We start from the raw sequence: 13,794 nt of genomic DNA on the forward strand, positions 1-13,794 counted from the left end.
AAAATACCAGAGGGTATTGCACATATTAAGGGTAAACACCATGCTGTGAATTGCTTTTCAGTGATATTATATATATATGTATAAAATATTTCATATGTATAAATATATAGGGTAATGTTGTAAATACGTATTTCTTATTGTGGGCTGCGGTCAAGAAAAGCTTGAAAGTCACTCATCTAACCAAGTTGTCCAGCTACCCAATTACACGATCACACATACAGATTTTCCTAACAAAGGCACATTGTTTGGCATACAGTGTTTTTAAACAGAAACACAAAGGGAATGGAAGGCAGAGAGTTGCTTATGGTACACGACGGCCTTAATGACACCACTGAAGTTCAATATTAGCACAGCCCAGTCGCAGGCAGCCAACACACAAACCTGAAGCCAACTTCAAAGAAGGAACACAACAGAAACTGGTATATCAGGAAACTGGGAAGCGGTCACTGCTGCCTGATGCTCTGGGCACACATTCCAAAGAGATGATTCCATATGGTCCCTGAGCTGGCATCTAACAATTCCATGAGAAGAGGTAAGAAAACAGGCATTTGCTTCTAAGGGACTGAATTTTCTAGATGTCTGAAACAGTGCAGCAGCTCCTGTCTCTCTGGCCAAAGTCCGAATGTGAACATCACGGTGAAACATTAAAAATCCACTCAAAAAGCAAGGGGGTGGAGTGCATGCTTCTTGGAGAAGGCAGCCTGGGCCCGGGAAAGGGCTCCTGAACTCGGAGGAGGTTCTGCCTCGCTGAGTGGGCTATGTGAAAACAGGGAGAGCAATGCAAAGGTTTCTGACAGGCAGAGCCGGCAGGCGAAGTGCCCTGCTCTTGGGCTGGGACTGGGCTGGCCTGGCCGTAGGGATAGGCTGCCTCTTTGTCATTGGCCCTGCCCAGGTGCCACGTTGAGATGCTCAAGGACAAATGGGAAAGTTTTTCCGGTACTCCCATCTTCCTGGGCCCCAACTACCTCGCCTTGGGTCAACTTGCAACTTCCCCCTCCCTCTCATCTCCTTTGTTTTGGCCACATCTCCTCCCTCCCCAGACCCCCACTTCGGTCACTACCCTCCCCCCTCTCCCCCATATTCCTCAGGCTTCTTCAGCCTCGCTCCCCTGGCTGATACCCTCCCGTCGCCGTCCGCGGGCCCCTGCCGGCTCTCGGCCGGCAGCGGGGGATGGGGGCGCTCAACCCCTCTGCTGGAGGAAGGGGAAAGAGCAGAGAGTGGCTACCAGGACCCGCACCAGTCTGGGGCAGCACTGGCCGTCCCGTCGAGGACCTCTTGGCGCGTAGGCCCGCGCCTCCTGCTACAAGTTGCCGACTGGACAACACCCCATATCGCGACTTCACCCCCCACCACCTCCCGGCACGGCTGGAGCCTCGGCTTACGTGCAGTCCTGGTTGAAAGAGAAACAGCTGAGCGCCCCCTCGACCCTGCCTGGGGGGCTGTCCGCGGCCACGGCCTCCATCGGGGGCTCGACCCGGGGAAGCCGCAGCTCCGAGCGGGCGACAGCCACCTCAGCAGCCCGCTGGCGCCGGCTCCGCGGGCCGGCTCGCCAGCCCCCCCGGCCCTAGCCCCTCCCTGTTCCCACATCGCCCCGCCCCTCATCGCCTCGCCCCCCCGACCCCGCCCCTCTCGCGCGGGGGTACAAAACAACCGAGAGGGCGGGGTCCCCGCCGCCTGCCGCCATTGGTCGTTAGTCCATGACTCGGAGTACCCTTGGCCAATTGGCAACGTCTGTGGGCGGAACCGCCCTGCTGGCGGCCCACCCCCAGCACGTTGAGGCGGCTTTCCATTGGGTGAAGGCGCGTGACGCACAGGCTACAGGCCACGTGGTGGTGTTTTCATTGCCAGAGCTGCGGGGCGGAGCGGGAGAAGGGGAGAACGAGTGCAGCTGGGGCAGGGCTTGCTGGCTGCAATCCCGCATCTGCGTCGCCGACGCGGCAAAGGAGACAGGCAGACCCGCTGGTTCTGACTCCACCCAACCTCCTGTTCTTTTTAATACTTACAGAGTTCAGTAGAGAGCGTTAGACGCTAAAGCCCCACCCTCTTGTAGAGTCGTCAGGCTGCTTTTGAACTTTCTACTGTGAGGATGCTAAGACCAGATAGATAAGAAGTTATCTTATCCATTGCCCTGCCATTGAGAACTCTCACTATATGTCAAGCACTGTAATCACTATGTATATTATCTCGTTGAATTCTTGTAAAAGTTTGTGAAGAAAGTATAATTATGCCCAATTTAAAGCTGCAACTGAAACACAGAACTGCTGAACAATTCTGTCTGAAGTAACAGGGTAAGTGATAAAATGTAGATTTGTCTGATTTCAAGACCTGTGCACCAAAGGACTCTGCTCGACAGTATTTGGCAAAACCTATCTGATCTGTAGCTGAAAAAAATGAAAGAAAATGTGTATAGGATGGTGTATTTTATGAAAGAGATGACATCTTGAAGACCAAGGACAGTTAAAAACTCACGTAATTCTAGACGAATCCTGACAAAGGGTCTCTCTTTCCAAGCTAAGTACATGTTGCCATGTAGAAAGACCAACCCAGTTTATGAATCACAAGCTCTGCTAGTTTGGGATTTATATGATGAATTTTTAATTCTTGCTTTTTCAGATTTTGAGGTGATATTTTTATTATTAAACTGGCATAATTCACATAATTCAGGTTTTCTGTTTTGTGACAAAACTATATATATATATATATATATATATATATATATATTTTTTTTTTTTTTGGAAACTTGAGCCTGCAGCAGGTGAGTGGAGATCAATATTTCACTTAAGCTTTTCCAGTTGATTTCTGGTTTTGGTTTTCTGAAATGCAAATATAACAGTTTCTTCTTTCAATGCTACTATTCTTTCTTTCAACTGATGTAAAAAAATAGTTCAACTCATAGATATGCAGATGTTGATTGCTCTTTAGTTGATTGTGAGGTGTTGTATAAATCGTCTTACGTGAAAAGAATTGCTGTTTGGGTGCCTTAACTGCATCATCCTTGTAACAGCTCAGATCAAAGGTGCTTTTCCTCCCCTCCCCCAGCTCAGGCAAATGCTGCAGTCCTTTTTGTTCTATTTAGAAAACCAAGAGCCTCACATGCTAGGTGCTAGAATTACACAGTGTGCACAATAGGTTTTTTAAAGTGGAAGCTGTTATTACCAAGAATTTGGACTTTATGGGGTAGAGTTGGGAGCTGGTGTTAGGTTTTGAGCAGGAGTGTTTCATGATAAAAGCAGTGTTTTAGGCAGATAAACTCGGCCAGGGTGTGCAGAACAGATTAGAAAGGGGAAAAGCCTAGACTAATGTGAAATTTTCAGAGTGAAGGGATGTGAGAAACTAGTCTATTGGATGGCAGTAAGGCCAGAAAGGTTAGGAAAAACCAGAGATACTTTTTTCTTGAAATATATTTGATGTATAACATTGTATACATTTAAGGTTCACAACATGCTGATTTCATACATTTATATATTGTAATATGACTGTCATTGTAGTGCAAATTAGCACCTCATCATGGACACACCAAGAGATACTTAGAAGCAGAGCTGTCTGATAGAAAGATAATGTGAGACACAGATATGAACCCATATGTAATTTAAAATGTTCAAGGTATGTATAATTTAAAATTTTCTAGACCCCATGTTAAAAAAGGGTAAAAAGAAATGGGCAAGTTAATTTTAACACTATATTTAACCCAATATGTCAAAAGTGTCATTTTAATAATAATCATGTAAAATCATTAATCAGCCAGTTTAGATTAGCATTATTTTTTAGCATAGGTATTTAAAATCCAGTGTGTCCTTTTCACTTACAGTGTATCTCCAGTCACACTAGCCACACTTCAGGTGCTCATGTGGTTGGTAGCTTTCTTGTCGCCCAGGGACGTTTTGAGAGCATAAACTGCAGGGCATGGTGACTGGTGGGAAAAGGGGTGGCTGGTGGGGAAAGGGGTGATTGGCAGGGGGGAAGAGGGAATATTTAAAGCTGATTCCTTGGTTAAGAGGCCCATCCAGCTGCTTTCAGAAACCAGATGTTTGGCAGGAAGACGCATGTAGTTTCAGATATGTTGCGGTAGTGGAGCTGAAGGCTCACTGGAGTTAAGGTCCAGGCTTAGAGATGCAGATATGGGAGAAAACAGATCACCTTCCCAGCCCTGGTTTTTCGTGTGAATGATGTCCCTTGTGTGTTTGCTCCTGGGCTAATGTTTCATGATCCATTAACGACCCATGTGGAAGTAACATCCCAGGGCTGCCTCATCTGGTTTTATTTTCCCCAAGACACTACAGAAGTCTGTATTTTATGTATGTTTATATTTATATAAATGTTAATTTTTACATAAACCTATATTTTTATGTAAAAATTGTCAATGTTGACAACTAATTCTTACCTTTTAAAAAAAACACCAGATGAGCCAAACTAAACACACCAGCTGGCTGGATGTGGTTTGTGGAGGGCCAGTTTGTGGCCCCATTGTGCCTTTCTTAGAGGCAGAAGCAGCCACTTCGAGAAGTTCCAACCTCAAAAAAAAAAAAAAAAAAAAAAAAAAAAAAATCCAAGAACTCCATTTATATAAAAAGCCAAGGAAGAGGTTATAAATATATTCAGAGGTGCTGAATTCATTTGATGTCAGGCTGGTTTTTCTTTTTCTAAGTCCTAGTTCTCGTTTTGGGTTCTGCAGGAGTGGAAACTCCTGATTTGAATATTGGGCTTGTGGCATCCTAATCCTTCCACATTCTTAGCACAGCGATTTCAAGGCTAAATGACAGAAGCAATATGGGGGATACTGGGTAGGGGGAGGGAGAGAATACAACAGTTTATGGAAACGGTAACAAGATTTTTGACTTTTTCTCCTTTTCCCAGTTGGAATTCCCGAGTGTCCATCTTTTCCCAGATACAACGCCTCTCATTTTTAGGGAAACATAAGTCAGCAAAATCTTGGGAGAATTGAGCCAGGGTCTAGGAATCAAGCATCCTTGGTAATACAAAATTGCAGGCCACAGTTCAGCTAACGGGAAGACTTCTTCTTTGTGTCAACAATCAGGTTGTAATTTTGAGATGCTGATCAGGGCATGCACAAGGCATTAACAGGGGAAGTTGGAAATGAGACATCCTGTCTGAGGCAACCCCCTGTCACCCAATATGATTGCCCGTAACACCCAACGGTCTATAATTAGAGTAACTACTAGGTGAGCAAATACCACGGCTGGCTGCTGCTGCTTTTTATAAAATTCATTCTATTTTTATAAAATCAAGTCACAGGAAACAATCTCCTTTTTCTTTTCTGATGTGTTTCAACACTCTGAATGCGGGCTGAGAAAAAAAGTAGAACCATAATGGATAAGTGTGTGTGGCAGTACTTTGAGAAAAGGGTAAAGGACAAGGGGCAACACAGAATACGAAAGCCTCGGGGTGGTGGGGGAGAGGGGCAGGTGGTGGGCCACAAAGTGAAGGAAGCTCAGGAAATCAGCCCCACGGTTCTAGGTAGGGGAGGAGGGGTTGGGCTGTAGGGTGATTTCTGGGAAAGGAGACTGTCCCGTGGGATCGGCAATCAGGAAGTCCCCAGAAGGCACAACTGGACTTTTTTTGTTTAAACTAATCATATGCACCATCTGTGTGGGAGAGCATGGCTGCAGTGAATGAACAGCCCCTAGAATGTGCCTTTGTTCCCAAAAATGGAACCTTTATTTCTGGTTTCGTTGATTAAAAAAAAAAGGAGGGCAGGGAGCAAAAACTAAGAACCATTCTAATATTCCTTGACTTACGTATTTCCTCTCCAGGGTAAGAAACAATGATGTTTCACTGAAGAATGAGCTGGTGTCTTTGTCTTCACCCCCTCTCCCCGATCTGTCTTATTTTTGCTTCCAGAATAATCATCCTAAAACACCAAGGCAGATCACAAGTTCTCCATCAATACATGCTTGCTGATGGACTGACATTCACGAAGATGGTAGCTTTCCATGTATGCATTTGCAGACGTACCTTGGGCTCCTGGTCTGTTATTTAAGACAATATAGGAAGGTTCAATTCATGGAGTTTCTGTTCACTTGGACATCTTAAGAACAGCTGAGATTACAGACATGGGGTCATCAGGTCAGCCGATCACCCCAACTTAGGTATTAGAGTGTAGATATAGGTGGTATCTGAAAATGGAAAACAAAACTTTATGGAAAGTTTGTCTTGAAGCCTCTTATATCTTCTCATTTAGTGCTCACTGGATCTGTCCCAACCCAAGGATTTTATCCCCATCACGCAGCCGTGTGAAGCAAACTTGGGATGTGTTGGGTGCATTTCTAAAGATCTCGCGATCTTGAGGCAGTGTGTGCTGGAGATGCTGTTTGCTCTGAGCTCCCTCCAGCAGATTCTCAGGCTGCCGTTCCATGCTGTGTCTCAAGCTGCCGTGGCTCAAGGCGAGATAGAGTTAGCATCTTACCCTGTACACTGTCCTATAAAGGGACAGATAGGCAGGGTAGAGAGAAAAAGACAGAACTGCGCCAAGAAGGCCACAGGCCAAGTGTAAATGGGAGGCATGGAGGCCTGCTGCTTTTCAAAGAGGTCCAAAGCTTTGCTTAAGTCTGCCAGGGTGCTGCTAGAAGTACAGTTGGCCCTCTGTATCAGTGGATTCCTCACCCACGAATTCAACCAAACTTTGACTGAAAACATCCCCCCAAATTTAAATAAATAAATAAATAAATTCCAGTTAGTTCCAAAAGGTAAAATTTGAGTTTACCGTTCAGGTAACTATTTACAAAGCGTTTGCGTTGTATTAGGTATTGTAAGTAATGTAGAGATGATTTAAAGTATATGGGAGAGGGAGGGTACAGCTCAGGGGTAGAATATGTGCTTAGCACGCATGAGGGCCTGGATTCAATCCCCAGTACCTCTGTTACACATAAATAAATACCGAATTACCTCCCCCCAAAACAAAACAAAACAAAAACCCCCAAAATTAAAAATTAAAAAAAATTAAAAATTTTTAAAAGGCCTGTGGGGGGATGTGCATAGGCTATGTGCAAATACTATGCCATCTTTTGTATGCCATTTTTTATTCTGATACAAGGCAGGGATCTGGGAACCAACCCCTGCGGGTACCCAGGGTCGACCGCATCTGAAAACATCTTTTGCTCCCAAGCCAAGGGTTAACCTGAGCCCATGGGTGGGGGTGGCTCCTTGATATGTGGTGCTGTAGGCCTCTGGGTTTCTTCGTGGTCTAGAGGGAGAGCTTGGGAGTGGTAACCTTTCCTTGGAATTCTCTGGGAAGAAGGTGATTTCAAAGGTCTTAGCAGAATGAGGGCCAGGAAGCCAACGATTCGTGGTGAACAATGCCATCTAGTGGTCTTCCGTATTCTGTTCCAGGCTGGTGGATGGACCTTGCAGGAAAGACTTGACTTGAGACCATCTGGAGAGCTGGTCCTGAAGTCCTAGAGGAAGAGCCCCCAAGGCTCCCCATGTGTTCTTCCAAAACCTCTCTACTGTCTGTACCCAGAAAACACAGACACCTCACTCATCACTTCCTCTGCTGGAGGAGAAGTTTGGAAGGGGTTTGCACATACATTTATTTGACAAATTTTTATCACATGCCTGTTACGCACCTGCCTCGATTTCAGGTCGTGGGAATGCACCATGGGACACAATTTTTCAAAATCCCTGCCCACGTGGGCAGAGGAACCATACAGAAGAAAAAAAATGGAGCCCACCTTAAATGGTAATGAGTGCTAGGAAGAAAAAGAAAGCAGTGAAAGGGCATTTGGAGGTGTTGAGGAGGAGGTAGATTTCGCGGAGAGTAAACAGGGAAGCCTTCACTGGGAGATTCCACTTGAGCAAAGACCCAGAGGAGAGAAAGGAAGAGGTTATGCGGCCACGTGGGGAAAAGCATTGTGGGCAGAAGGAACAGGAGTGCTCTTGGAACATGGAGGAGCCACCAGGGTCATTGGGGAAGAGAGAGGAGAGGGCAGAATAAACAGGAAAAGGGTCCAGAATGGTTCACGCTCAGGGTGTGGGGGAGGGATGAGAAACCACTGGACGTCCTGCCTTAGATTTGAGCAGACTCCCTCCGGCAGCTGTGTTGAAAGAAACCGCAGGTGTCTTTGGGAAGAGTCACCAGTGACTTTAGCGTGTTAAAAGCCCCAAGGAGCCTGATGTTGTGTTTATTTAACCTGGTTTCACAAGCACTTTGCAGGCTTATTTAGATCTCTTTTTTTTTCCCAGAAACACCCACTAACATCTTGCGGGACTTGAGAAAGCAAAAATCAGCCCGGAAGAGCCGACTCCGATGTTCCCAACCGACGTAAACAAGTCCAGGGCAAGGCCAAGAGCACACGGTGTTTTCCCTGAGGCCGCCGCACAGCTGCAAAATGACTAACTGCGAATGACTAATGTTTTCTTATCAATGCCTTCCCCCGTCTCGCTCGGTGCCTCCCACCTCCCGAACAAAGATTTCTGAGATATCCAGTGACTAAACCACCCCCCTTCAGGACCACCTCCGACCTTGATCCTGTTTCTCCTAACTTTCCCAGCTTAGAATTACCTGGCACAAACCAAATCCTACAAAAAGCCCCTTCCCACAGCCTCTTACTGAAACATCCCACGGTTCATCTGATGTACACACTCTTCTTGCTGCAGTAAGTTAATAAAACTAACCCTGACTTGGCGAACACTGGTGGTCTCCACCTCTAACTGTTATCAGCCCCCAGTGTTTTGTAGAATAAAGTTGGAGGAGAGCTGAATGAAATGTTTACTTCCTACTATAAAATTCCTGGAGTCTGAGACATTGCACCCCGCCTGAAATGTCATGCGTACTAATTGGAAAACAGCGTACAATCAATGAAATGGGCAAGGACCGTGTTGTCAAATATTTTAAAAATAGGAAGTGGGCATTATGTTTATAAGTTGCCTCTTGTCTGTCTGGTCCCTCCTGCTGCTCACTTTTTTTTTTGTCTGCGTGTTTGTGCTATGGACCCTCTTGGCTTGACTGGGGCTTCGTACCCTTCCCTCCTGCCTGGAGCCTCTTGGGACTTTTCTCAGACAATGCACAGATGTCCAGAGAAAGACCAGATTGGTTCTAGGCAATGTACACACCTGAGTAGCAATGAGTGTAAGCAATGGCGACCCACAAAACCAGACTTGCATCTTAGAGAGCTCCTTGCAGCCGCAGAGGTAAGGGGAGGAGGATGGGTGAGTAGAAGCAGAGAACAGGCGGGAGGGTGGTACTTCAGTCCCGGTTGGAGATGATGAGAGCTGAACTCAGGCGATCGCGGGGGGATGGAGTTAGACATTATAGGACTCGGTGGCCCCATAGACACCAGGATGAGTAGAGACAGCTCAGCACGGACAGCGTTCTTTGCATTCTTATCTTTCATCCATTGGCTAAATCCTCCTGATGCACCACTAGTTCTTCAAGTAAGCCGGGGTGTGATCAGCCCAGCTCCGGTTCAGCCCCGGGGATCTCTCCACTATGCAGGTTTCTTGTTAGCATGGAAAGTGGTGCCACTCACATATGATGCAGGAGGACAAACTGATCTGGGAAGCGACTTTGGTTCCTTTGACTGTAAAGATACTGTGTGACATCAAAGAGGGGACGTCTGGGAGGCAGTGGATACCTGTATCCCGGGCAGAGGGGAGACAGATGGGATTGAGGGGGCAGGGTTCAGAATCACTGGCAAAGGGGTAGTAGCTGAAGCCGTGGGAGGAGGTCACGTGTAATGGAAGACGTGTCCATTGGTGGAGAACTGGAATGAGATGTCCCACTTTGATGTTTTGAGTATTCCTTTAATTTTAGTTACACTATCAGGAAGGGGGAGGCTGGCCTGTGTGCTGAGCCGGCCGTGGCAGCGCTAAGTCACACATTGCTGATGAGTGAGAACCTCCGTTATAAATGGAAATGCAAACTGGCAAGTGCTCATCAGCTGAAACTAAGTGCACCAGTTTATTTCAGTACCTATTATCTACAGAAGCCCCTGTTTTCCTTATTGATTGCAAATACGCCCAGGGAAGAAAAAGCTGGTGTGTTTTCCAAAAACACAACCGAGAGTTTTCACGGCTGCACATCTGAAGTGGGTGTGATTTAAACTTTTCATGGTTTCTCTGAGGTCAGAAACATCCCTGAGCAGGTTTCTAATTTCTTTCTTTCTTTTTTTTTTTTTAAGAAAGTATCATTTTTATGAAACTATTCATGGTACACGTTATAAACAAGGTCACGTTAAACTGTGCTTAATCAGAATTAAACACGGAGGTCTGGTTCAGGGTCAAAAAGCATCAACATTCTGCAGTTCACAATCTGTCACTTTTGTGAATGTGTTCATTGCTAGAAATACACCCTTTAGCCGACCCTGATCTGTACCTACTTAGGAAGTGGGTTTCTAGTTTCTTATGGAAGTTTGGTTCCAGAAGCTATTTAAGAGCCCTTAGGAAAGATACCAAGTGGGCAAGACATATCTTAAAATATTTCAAGTGACCATTTCCGAGGCCCTCAGTGCTTCCTCTGCTGCTTCCTCCCCAGGGATCTGTTCCCACATGTGGGGGTTTAAGTCAGCCTCTGTCTGCACATGACCCTGGTGTCACCTCACTCTCTGGAATGCTCTGCCTGCCTCTGACTGTCATCTCTGAGCACATCAACATGCCCTTCCCATGGCATTCCCGAAGGGATCTCTTTCCCCTGAGCCCTTGAAAGAATCCTGCTACAGCCAACTCCCAGGAAAGGGTGGGAGAGTTTTGTTTTGTTTTAAAGAGATTTGTCCCACGCCAAAGACAGGAACCATTTATTTTGCACTGTTTTATGCATTGACTCTTTGCATGGTCAGCTGTTAATTTCCATTCTTCTAATCCCCCAATCCATGAACATAGTATAGAGTCTGAGATCTCCTTGACATAAGTATGTCATTTTCCATGACCACACAGCCCAGTGCCTTCCACCCGCCTCCCCCACCCCAGGGGTTCTTAGGACATTAGCCTGTCTATTTCCTTCAAAGCAGCGATCACAACCTGAATTTGTCTTGTTTGTTTATTTGTTTACATGTTTACTCTCTATCTCCTCCATCTAAAACGTAAGCTCCGTAAGAACAAGGACTTCTCCCAGCATCTAAAGTGATGCTTGACCACGTAGTAGGAACTCATGATATATTTGCTGGCTGACTGACTTACAGAATGAATAATTTAAAAATTATATAAAAATTAGCTTTCTGTTAACTCATCATCGGTGTCATTTTTGTCTTTTGTCTCTCTTAAACATAATCTCTCGATATTGTCCAAATTTAATTGGTATTATAACCAGATGTCAGTTAACTATATTAGTGGCTCTTGAACTTTTTGGGTTCCTTTGACACTCATAAAAATTATTGAGGACTGTGGGGGTGGGGAGTGGGGGGTACTGCTCGGGGGTAGAGCGTGGGCTTGGCACGCACAAGTTCCTGGGTTCAATCCCCACTGCCTCCGTTAAGGAAAAAAATTATTTAGGGTCCCAAAGAGCTATTGTTTGAGTGGGTTATAGCTATCATTATTTGGTGCAATAGAAACGAAAACTGAGAAGAGTTCAAGATATTTATTAATTAATTCATTAAAAATAATCAACTCATTATAAGTTAACATTAATATCATTCATATATATGTATGTATGTATATATTTGTTTCCAAAGCAGACAAAAAGTGGGGAGGAGGGGCATAGTTTGACCTTTTTTACACACCTCTTTAATGTCTGGCTTAACAGAAGACAGCTGGATTCTTGTAGCTGTTTCTGCTTTCAGTCTGTGGTGATATCACATATCCAGTAGCCTGCAGAAAATCCCACTGTGAACTTGTGAGAGAACAAGGGTGAAAAAAAGCAAGTCATATCTTAGTATTATTTTGAAAATAGTTTTGAGTTCTCAGGTGCCGCAAGAGATTCTTGGGGAAGACCCAGGAATCCTCGAAGCACATTTGGAGAACAAATGAACAATATTAGTGGAGAGGAGTATTTTGCTTTGCCTTTGAACTGCGTCACCTTTAAATACTGTATCCTCCTCTTCCACATCCTTTGCTTAGCTTTGTATTAAACTATGTTTATATTCCTCAAAAATACATCATTGCCAAGATGCATAGTGAATGATGAATGAAGGAAAAGCAAACCAAGGGTTAATGTTTATTGCACTCCGATCCATTCGCATGCACATAAAAACATCAATAATAAAAACATGTGCCTTTACTGAGCACGTACTTACACGCTCCATTTTTTCCAAAGATTATCTGTAGTCTTTATGAAAACACTTCCAGGTAGGAATTACTAGTCTCATTTCACAAAGAAACAAAAGCTTAGAAAACTTAAACAAAGTATCCAAGGTCACCAAGCTAATAAGTGACAAAGCGATGACTCTTATTCCAAGAACATGCGCTCTTTTACCGTCAAATGCTAGATTACCACAACATGGGGAGAAAAAAGCCCAGAAACAATGAAGAGCTCACTGTATAAATTAACCATTTTTCCATAAATGAATCAAAGCCTTTAAAAAATTTTTTTCTTCTTTCAGTAATGTGCAACTAATAAAAAGTCAATGCATTTTTTTTCTGATTTGAAAAGTAATACATTGACAGTGAAAGACTTGAAGAACAACAAAATATCCATCAAGAGAAGACAGGTTATGTTAACTGTGGGACATTGAGAGATGGGAGACTATGTGATCATTAAAAAGAGTAAGGCAGCTCTATAGTACTGACCTGGAACCACCTGAGAATTGTTATATGAAAAAAAAAGGTCATGCGAGGTCTATTTGTGTTTATAAACGTCTGGATTACTGCGCACAGGTAACTGGTTTATTACGTGAACTGGATGGAAGGACAAACAAGACACAGCTTATTTTGCTGTGATCATGGCCCCTTCCTCCCCTGCATGCTCACCTTGAGGCATCGTATGGGCAGGCCCCCTTACTTTTCAAGTCCTTTCAGAGACTAGAAAATGTCTCTCTCGCAGCCATTCACAGCCTTGAGCTCCTCTTCTTCTCTTTCCCTACCTCCTCCTTCCCACCCCATCTCCATCTTCTCCTGAGTTGGGGCCAAGAGAGGGGACTAGGGGATGGGGTGAAGTCTTCCTCAGTGACATCCCTGTAGGCTTTTTCCCCCTAATGCCCTCTCTCCTATTAGGACAGCATCTCCAAAAGCCTGCCTCTCTCAGGGGCCCCATTTGTGGTTATTCAGAGGGCTCTCATGGGACCCTCTGCACTGCTCCCGATTTGGGTGATGTTCTCTTTGGCAGACCCCTTGTGGCTCTCCACCTCGGCATCTCCCCCGCAGCGCCCATCCACAGCCTCTTTCTTCTGTTGCACTGGCAGGTGGTAGGTGGGGCCTTTCAAGATGACTTCCGCCTTGATGACTCCTCCAGCCTCTGTTACAGGGGGAGCTCACCAGTCCTTGCCCTGCCGCCCTGCCGTGGCTGGCAAAGAGCCTTCCCCACTGCTAGCTGCTCTCCCCTCACCCTGCTGGTGAGAAACAGGTACCAGGCTCCCTGTGCCTCTGTCTGACCCTCCCATATTCTAGGGGACACAGGCCAGATTCCCAAGAACTTTCCCGCTCTCTGCTCACAGACACTGGATTGAACTTGAGAATCTTTATAGCACAACAAAGCTCCCAACCAGGGCCAGCTACGGAATTTTCAGGACCTGGTGCAAAGGGACATGCAAGCTCCTTTATTCCAAAAGCATGAAAAAGCGCTGTTAAAGGCAATCAAATAGGAAGATTTTCCCGTTAAAAATATTTTATTCGCCTTTTGAATTAATTCTTAGTTTGTGGTTGGCTTTATTCCTTTGATAACTATGTAAGTTTAGAAAGCTAAAGCTCTAA

General features: G+C 45.2%; 1 protein-coding gene across 4 annotated transcripts in view; it reads right to left on the reverse strand.

Moving 5' to 3' along the window:
* WIPI1 (WD repeat domain, phosphoinositide interacting 1) overlaps window positions 1-1,569 on the reverse strand; it is a 31,691-nt gene extending 30,122 nt beyond the window's left edge. For all 4 annotated transcript variants that reach the window (XR_012499620.1, XM_074343549.1, XM_074343547.1 and 1 more), the window contains exon 1: window positions 1,383-1,569. Coding sequence is in view for 3 of the 4 variants with exons in the window: in XM_074343549.1 (XP_074199650.1) it covers window positions 1,383-1,462 (80 nt within the window). In the remaining variant the exon portion in view is untranslated. The remainder of the gene's footprint in view (window positions 1-1,382) is intronic.
* Window positions 1,570-13,794: the final 12,225 nt, after the last annotated feature.

This window comes from Camelus bactrianus, chromosome 16 (genome assembly GCF_048773025.1).
Source record: "Camelus bactrianus isolate YW-2024 breed Bactrian camel chromosome 16, ASM4877302v1, whole genome shotgun sequence".
Lineage (NCBI taxonomy): Eukaryota > Metazoa > Chordata > Mammalia > Artiodactyla > Camelidae > Camelus > Camelus bactrianus.